We start from the raw sequence: 9,905 nt of genomic DNA, 5'->3' as shown, positions 1-9,905 counted from the left end.
CCAATAGAGTTGTGGTGTGGGTGCTAAGCTGTACGTTATGTCTTATCGTATATAGCTCTAATCTCATGTTAAAAAATATAAATTATATTATATTATAGAGAAAAATTTGTGGATTTTACCACTTAAAAAAAAAAAAAGAAAAAAAAAATGTGACACAGTTATGTAGAAGAAAAATTTATCTCATGTAACATGAGAATAGTTTTTTTCCATATATATATATTTCATATTCTAATTAATTTTTTGGGATGAATAGGTCTCTGGGATACTGACTAAAATGTTACTGTTCACTAATTTTTTTACCTAAATGTCATGCGAACAGTGTTATTTTCCAATCTGCCACGGGGCAAGTTCGCTTCTGACACAAGCGACCTCGGTTTGCTGACGTGTCACATTTTTAATGAATAACAAGTATTAGATTTTAAAAAAAAATTCAAAAAAAATGAAGTTCGCCTTGTAGGCGAACTTAAAATATTGTTGAAACCGAGGTCGCCTGTGTTAGAAGCGAACTCTGACACCACAAGGAAGCTGACACATCAGCAAACCGAGGTCGCTTGTGTCAGAAGCGAACTTGCCCCGTGGCAAATTAGAAAATAACACTGTTCGCGTGGCATTTAAGTAAAAAAGTTGGTGAACAGTGACACAATGGTCACTGTTCCTAGGTCTCTCGAGTATTTTCATGACCCAAGTAGAGAAAATGATCCGTATATATATAAAAAATTAATCTCAAATATTATGCAGCGTGACAATTATCCATCCCAAAATTTCTTTAGGAATTATATTTCTATTCTTTTGACAATTTATTAATCTTAAAACTCATACTGCCACTTGAGTTTTTTTTTTTTTTTTTTTTAAATGTTAGGCACATATGAAAATATGCCAGTTTTTCTGTGGCAAAACCGGATGTAGAGGTTATCTATCACCCTCATTCAACAAGCAATTTTAATTCCGGAGGTTACTAATAGCACAGCTATTTTGGTTAATGAATAATGAATGACACAATTAATTTGGTAGAGCATTTAAAAGGAGCCTTAATTAGCATAATTGTTAATATATAAGATAAAGTTGGTAAAGAACCAATCAAATTCAAAAGCTTAAGCTAGTGGATGGGAGCTTTTTTAATGGTTTTATATATCTCAACACGCCCCCTTACACGAAAGTCCATTGGGCTTGAAGGGTGGACAATGCACAGACCCAAGGTAGTCAAAATCGGGATTTTACCTAAAATCGGAAAGGGATAAAAAATCGTAAAATCGTAATATAAATCGTAGATTTTACCTGCGCTCTAAAATTAAATTTTTATATACATATGCTTATGTATAAAAAAAATTAAGAAAAATAGACTACCTGCCACCATCCTTATACATTTGCATACAATTGTCACACTCTAAGGGTCTAAGCTAATAAATCATTCAAGTTATTATCATCGAAGACATTCTGTTCCACGTGATCTTCAACTACATCATTCAAAATTGTCTTAATCTAAATTGTCATCATGAGATAAAGTTCCTTCATTTTCCACAATCCATTCATCTTCGGATAAAACATCAGCAATGTTATATTCAACAATTTTTCTAACTTGCTTAACATCATTCCAATAGTTAAAATCGGAATTTAAATCTTAAAATCGGGACTTAAGTAAATGTTTAAATCGGGATTTTATATTGGAAAGGATTTTAAGTGATATCTAAATCGTTTTAGCAAAAATAAATCGTTAAAATCGGGATTTTAAGATTTAAATCCAGATTTTAACTACCATGCACAGACCCATCTACCTGTGCGAATAAAGAAATTCCACTTGAAAGAAAGTGGGAGGCGGCGAGGATCGAACCCGGGACACGAGGCTCTGATACCATGTAAAGAACCAATTCAACCTAAAAATTTAAGTTAGTGGATGAGAGCTTTTTAATGGTTTTGTATATCTCAGTTTATGATTTTATTTTCGTATAGACTAAAGAGAATTTGCTAGAAACGATAAAGGAAACATTGTGGAGTGTCCAAGTTCAACGTAACACTGTACATGATGAATGATTGATGCTAATATTTGCTAGTCCCATGTTCAACAAGTATATACGTACGGCAAGCATCTTATCAACAATCCAAATAGAGATCCAAATACCATATTATCAATGTATTAAAAATAGAGATCCAGAAATTTATGAATGTTTGATGCTAATGATTCAACAAGTATATACGGCAAGCATCTTATCAACAATGTGGACATTTGCAGATTGAAAAACATATTTGAGATTTGAAACATATCCATATTTGACACACTATGTATTTCGGCTTAACCGAAAAACATAATAAGGCGAGGATCAATTATATTAAGGCACTGATCCAGTTGCCATGTTATTGATTTAATTGAAAATAAAGATCTATATTTCACCAAAATAAGTAAATAAATAAGGATCCAGAAGTTTATGAATGATTGATGCTAAATGATTCAAAAGTATTGACAAGAATCTTATCAACAATGTAGATATTTGCAGGTCTAAAAATAAAAAAATAATAATTGGAGATTTGAAACATATCCATATTTTTTACAGTATATATGTTTTTTTTTTCTTTTGTTTTTTTGGTACATGTTAAGAACTTTGAGGTCACCACCCTAAAAGCTAGCTCAAAGGGTGGGAGTGCCCAAGGCCTTATAAAAGCCACATTAGTTGCACATCTAACCAATGTGAGACTATATATCTCAACACGCCCCCTCACGCAAGAGTCCTTTGGGCTAGAAGCGTAGATTATGCACAGGCCCAATTTTTGGTTTACCTTTTGTGCTTTTTGTTTTTAATTCCACTTTAAAGTGGGGGACGGTGAGGCTCTGATACCATGTTAAGAACCTTGAGGTCACCACCTTAAAAGCTAGCTCAAAGGGTGGGAGTGCCCAAGGCCTTATAAATGCCACATTAGTTGCACATCTAACCAATGTGAGACTATATATCTCAACAGTACATGATAGTGATGATACAATACTTGAAAAGCATAATAAAATGAAGATATTGGCACATTGCCGTATTGGGTTGTATCTGATTTCAAACTTATTTTGTTCGAAATTATCTTTCGACTAATTACCCCCATGACAATTACATTAAAATATGTGATTATATTGTAAAAATAATTATGTGTTTTGTTAATAAACTTTTAACAAAACAATTTTGTATTTAACAGAAAATAATACTCAGCTTGTTATTTTTTTTTTTAACAAAAATGCTTTAGAAAAGAAGATTTAATTGTAGTATTGACATCAAACTATAATATTATTATGATAAACTTTTTTTGGTGACATATACTATATAATTGATAGACTTATAATGTAAATATTTACACTTTGGTTATGATGTTATAATTAAAAGTAAAATTAAAATAAAAAAAAGACAGAGTACAACATTTTTTTTTGTTACGCAGTTATTAGTCTACAAATTTACCTACTTTTATTATTCTTAATTTTAATTATAGTATTAAATATATAAATTTAAGAAAATATTTTAATTGAAATTACGTTTTATATAATTTCATCTTGGTTCGCTTTTTCTGCTGTCAATGTAGATAACTTATCTACATTGAGCCCAAAACGACGTCATTTTGAGACGGAAATCAAGGTATTTGTATAATTATAATTTATTTCAAAGTTATAATAGTCTTTTTTATTATAATTTTTTAATTTTTCAACCCAAAACGACGTCGTTTTGGGAGCGAATTTAGATAAATTATCTACATTCACTTTAGAAACATTAAAACCTTTTATCTTATATAATAATTTTTTTTGTCAAAATCAGATCATAAATATGTGCAAAATACTTTATCCCAAGAAATGTAAGTTTTTGACAAATTAATTATATTAGAATAAGGATAGTGTAAAGTGTAAACTACTTCTATGTAGTGCAAGCAAATTATCAAACAGAAGAATATATCTGCAGTTAATAAGTTATTTGTATTTATTCTCAAAATAATGTCATTTTGAGATTGAACGATTATAAAATTATAATTATAAAGACTTTAGTAATCCTGAAATAATTATAATTACAAAAATATCATAATTTCTGTCTCAAAATAATATCATATTAAATTTATTATAAATAACTTATCTATAATTACTGGAAAAAAAAAGTGATCAAATGTATAAAATGAGACGAAGTATTAGTTTTTCTTACATGTGATCCAAGTTTGACATTTGCATGTGAAATTGTACAGGCAACATCCCTTTCAAACATCTACATTAATGTTATCCAAAAAATAAATAAACATCTATCTTAATTGATATAGTACAGATGTATGTGTTTCAGAGGAAGTGGAAAATCGACAACGTATTCAACTAAATGACTGAAAACATTAAAATAAGTATTGAAACTATCTGGCAGATGTGATCTTTAATCAAGATTATCTGAAACCGTTTGAAAATAATCCTAACACATTTTTAATGACAAAAGTATTTATCATTTTAAATGAAATAATTTTATAAAAATCATAAAATATAAATTAAAATACAATAATTTTATTTAAAATGACACATAGTTGTATCTTTTAAAATAATAGATACTTTTCTTAAAATATTTTTACATTTAAATGTACATTGTTTATTGTTTTTACATTTAATCTCAAGGAGTTGATTTTGCACAATGTTAACATCTGGTTGATTTTAGCATTCATCTTGACATGGATCTGTAGTACCTTGTCTGGTCAAAACATGGGCACATTACATAGTGCTTGAAAGTTTCAGTTTGAAACGCTGTTCACATGAAAACCACATGTTCATTGTCCTGGTTATGGTTGCTTTGTTCTTTCTTGGATCTAACAACGCTCAATGACATGTTTGAGGGGTCTCTTTTTTAATAATTAATGGAGTAAACTTATCCCATTTGATTTAGATTCGTATTGAAAATATTAATATAATAACTTGAAGAATTTTTAAAATTAATATAAAAAGGGGTAAGTTTTAATGTTTTTGCATATATTACTTTATTCTTGAGGGAAAAAATTGTCAAGCAGCATTTACAAACAATCGGTATATTCTAAGGTATATTTCAACATTAAAACTTAGCTATGATTAAATCATGACAAATATTGCCAGCATTTCATATATGATCCAATTCAGTCAATCTCTTATCTCTTCCATGTAGGATTAGTTCAGTATTTATCTCATACGAACTCGTTATATTACTTTGATAATACGTTATAAATTAAATCGCATTATTTCCATTTTTTTTCTTTTTGCATAAATGGGTCGATAGATTCAAATACTATAATTTGATAGTTTCCTGAGAAAAAAAAAATTATTGAATCTCCCCCTTATAATTATTCTTTATAATTTTTCTTATAATATTAATCATATGATAGTAAAAATATAACGATTGATTTGATTTATAATTGATTAAGATTTGATTTGTATATTTCTTAATCTCAGAAATTATACTTTTATAATTAATGATTGTAAAGTTTAAATAATTAGAATAGATCTGTTATAATCAATTAGGATTTTGAATTATATATATTTCTATTATTAATGATTGTAAATCTTAAACAATTGGCAAAACGGACTAATTCCCCTTACGCGCCTTTAACTCTCAAAAAATGGGATAGGACGGGTTGTCCCGTCATCAGTGAGTTAGTTGAAAATTTCAATCCATCTCATTTTAAAACGGGTTGACGGGTTAACTCACCTATAAAATAAAATATTGGAAAAAAATAAACAAATATATTAATATTAATTATTTATTTTTAATCTATAACATCTAAATATTTCTCAAGTTTAAAACAAGCAAGCAATAAGCCAAAAACAAAAGAATGATTTAATATAAACACAAACAATGACTTAAAATGAATTGATAATTTTACTGTCATTATATAACAAAATAATGATATCAAGCATGTGACTATTTACAAATGAAGATATCGTTACATATTGTAACTAGAATTTCATAGCATTCTGTTTGATTTGTATAGATACTAATATTCAAATCCAAAAACATGCTCAATTTCTTTTTAATAATATTAAGAGTCTTAAAACTAATTCTGTTTTATTTATTTTTTGTTAAAAAAACAGAATGCTTATATTCCATGACTTAAAATTAATTAATAATTTCAGTGTTATTATATAACAAAATAATGACATCAAACATGTGACTATTTGCAAATGAACACATTATTGCATATTGGGCAAAAGCACCGTTGTACTAATATATAGAGAAAATATCTCTTGTTCAAAGCACACGTGGAAAGTATGACCATACTAGAGCAGTCAGTCACGTCAACTTTGTTGCCATATTCAGTCCTGTCAACATACCTGCTAGGACTCCTTTCCACGTCACCAATGTGGAGGTGCGGTGCCACGTGACAATTTATGTTGAGTCTTGGCAACAAATATGACAGGACTAGTCTTGGCAACTTATATGCCAGCACTAGTCTTCGTAAACGTTGTGCCAGCAGGAAGCCATTCGACGCGCCCCGCCTTGTCAAAAAATGAATCTCTGAAAAACGCGAAGAAAAAAGTAACATCGAATCCAAACCAGTTCACCCGTGAATAAAAAAGAGAATAATTATACTGACAAACGTGATGTTAAAACAGTAAACATACATGTGAATTTTGAATTGAGACATAGGAAACCGATATTTAGCAATATATATATACCCTCGCAGTTCCATTGCATTCTTCAGATTGGTGCAATATACGAAACCCACAACCAGTTTCATCTGTATTTTTTTACTCTGTGTGCATTTCATTATTTTCTTATTCTGAGTTTACATCTTAAGTTCTCTTTTGTTTGCATAAAAATATTATTGCAATGAATCAATTTCGTGCATTCGTATACTATAATGGTAGTAAAAGTATAGGTGCAGGTGGTTTAAGCTTTGAAGGGAAAAAAAGAGCAATGTATATTATCCGAGACATGTCAGTTGTGGATCTATATGTAAAGATCCGTCAGAAATTGATGCTGCAACAAAATCAGGTAATATCATCAGTTACAGGTAGAGTCCCCTGTGGAAACCGCAAATGGCAAATATGCGGGTATGGTCCTCCGAAAAGACGCATAAGATACGCACAAGTGTAAATAATCTGTCCTTGTTGAGTAGCTGAGTGCTCAACCCAATGAGCCCAATGACCGGTCAACCAACTCATCTTAAGATTCCCGCCCTCTAAATCAATTTCTCGTGGCATCAGACCCATGTACTGTTGGATTACATCCCGCCAGTTGCCATGCGTATACCCAGTAACTACTCGACCCTCAGTGGCCAAACCTAGAATGGCCTCTAAATCCTGTAAAGTAATAGTCATCTCTCTAACAGGCATGTGGAAGGTGTGAGTCTCTGGCCTCCACCTCTCAACCAATGCAGTAATAAGGTGATGGTCAATCTGCCAAATAAATGTATTATTACATGAAATAATAGGGTCAAATTTTATCGGTATTATTAAAAAATAAATGATTACATTTAAAGGGAATGTAAAACATACCGGCAATCGTCTCATGCGGACCGCGTGCAAAAAACCTGCACGCATCAGGTGCTGCTGTAAATCCAAAGGGATGCCATTTGGGTTGTGTGCATCTCTGTTGCCCCTACCTTCTGCGGCTCGCCTCACCCTCAGGGACTTCAAATGTCCCTCATTCCATACCACTTGGGATTTGTGTGACTGTTGCACAACTTCATCGAGTACGCCCACTCTTTCGGACCAGGGTCAATGCGGGGGTGCTGATCAGCCATGTAACTAAAAAAAAATACAAAAAAATTGGTAGTGTCTGACCTATATTAAAACAATAATGAATAAACTATTTGTTTTTTTAAACGTCTTTCTATCATAGCCTTTCTTTAGTTAACATTATAATGCATGTAAAAATATTAATATCTAATCATTTCTATATTAACTCATAATTCTGTTTACCAAAAAACAAAAATATGAATTTTTATAAATTATAATAATTATATTTAGCCTAAACACTAATTATAATTAATAAGTAATTATGTCATTACTAATTAAATTTTTTAGTAACTGGTTTTTCATCCTACGGTTAATATTTAATTAAAATAAAAATATATACTAATTATAATTGTCACATTATTATTTAATTACTACTTCATTATGGGGTTAGCATATTTACTATCATAGACTTTCTTTAATTATAATTTTTATTTACTTAAAACACTTATTAAAATTATTATTTAACTATTATTGCATTACTAATTAATTACTTAATTAACTACTTTTTATACTAAGGTACCCTAATTTATATCTGACATTTAATTATAACATTAATTATATATTAAGTACACTGTTTATTATTTACTATTTTAATTATTACTTTATATAATTTAATTTCTATTTTATAGTATAATTCTCGTTTAATTAAAAATAAATCAAATGACACTTTCACACCAAAGAAATTAGAAATTCTAAGACAATATTATGAAACTTTCAAACCATCGAAATGCATGTTAAGCTTCAATAGAACGAACTCAGGGTCCACTACCAATTTATTAATAAAAACTTTAACCTAGGGCTCTTATTGCATTCTACAATAAGATTTTTATTCCCATCAAATAATATAAAAACTAATAATACATTTAATAACAAATTTTAAATGGCAATTAAAATAAAAAAAAATAAAGCGAACATGGGTGCCCGTACCTGGCGTGGCTGCTGCAGTGAGGAGAAGAAGAGGCGGGCTTTTTAGAGAGAGGGAGGGAGGGGATTTTAGAGAGAGATCAAAAAATTTAGAGATGACGAAATCAGGGAAGAGGAGGAGGCCGACGATCTATGAAATGTGAGTGGGAAGAGGAGGAGGAAGAAATGGTGGAGTGGCGGAGGCCGGCGACGGCGAGAGGTGAGACGATGGTAAGAGGCGAGACGACGAAGAGGTAGAGTGAGACTCGTGGTGTTGGGTTAGGGATGAACGAGGGAAGATTTATTGGGTTGCACAAGTACTGGCACAATTGTTGCCAAGACTAGTGCTGCCATATTTATTGCCAAGACTCAACATAAATTGCCAGAATGGTGACGTGGAAAGGTGTCCTGGCAGGTATGTTGACAGGACTGAATATGGCAACAAGTTTGACGCGACTGAATGCTCTAGTATGGTCATACTTTCCACGTGTGCTTTGAACAGGAGATATTTTCTCTATATATTAGTACAACGGTGCTTTTGCCTTGCATATTGTAACTAAAATTTCATAAGCATTATGTTTGATATGTATAGATACCATAGTATCAGTATCTTACGATACATGATATGATTCATATGATACGATACGATTCACAAGCCCAACGATATGTATCATGAGATGTATCAGAAAGGGGTTTGTATCGAACGATACGATATTGTATCGAACGGTACGATACTGTATCCAACGGTACGATACTGTATCGAACAGTACAATACTGTATCCAACGGTACGATACTGTATCGAACAGTACAACACGTGAATCATATGATACAAAAAATAAATCAAAATTTGTAATTTTTAATATAAAAAAAGAAATAAAGATTTGATTTACGATTTAAATTAAAAAAACTAAAAGAATTCTTTTTGGACGAGGATGATAGATTAGTTATGTTGTTGATAGTAATATTTATAATAATATTAGTATTGAATTTATGAGTAGGAGAGTAACTGATTTGCACTTTAATTATTTATGTATTTTGCTTATTGATCCTTTTTGAAATTTGGATTTATAAGATATTAATTATATTATATATTTTTAAGTTATTTTTTATTATATTTCTGTATCTTACAATTCCATACTATTCACGATACAAAAAATCAGCCAAACGATATATGATACGTATTGTATAGATACCAATATTAAAATCAAAAAACATGCTCAATTCATATATACTAACCAAGTCATCATCTAACATTTAATAAATTTTTCAAAAAAAAAGTAACATGCGAGTTGACCCGCTCTTAACCTATTT

General features: G+C 30.4%; 1 protein-coding gene across 1 annotated transcript; it reads right to left on the bottom strand.

Annotated features, from left to right (window-relative positions):
• Positions 1-6,940: 6,940 nt before the first annotated feature.
• Positions 6,941-7,462, bottom strand: LOC133292618 (protein MAIN-LIKE 2-like). The gene is made up of 2 exons (XM_061491042.1): positions 7,448-7,462; positions 6,941-7,348 (listed from the first exon to the last, which is right to left on the bottom strand). The coding sequence occupies exons 1-2, from the start codon at positions 7,460-7,462 to the stop codon at positions 6,941-6,943; spliced, it is 423 nt and encodes a 140-aa protein (XP_061347026.1).
• Between the last annotated feature and the right edge of the window lie 2,443 nt (positions 7,463-9,905).

The sequence above is a fragment of the Gastrolobium bilobum genome, unplaced genomic scaffold, assembly GCF_033153095.1.
Source record: "Gastrolobium bilobum isolate Gb01-03AN ecotype WA unplaced genomic scaffold, APGP_CSIRO_Gbil_v1 utg2408, whole genome shotgun sequence".
NCBI lineage: Eukaryota > Viridiplantae > Streptophyta > Magnoliopsida > Fabales > Fabaceae > Gastrolobium > Gastrolobium bilobum.
Note: the sequence above shows the minus strand (reverse complement) of the source record. Positions and strands in the feature narration are given on the sequence as shown.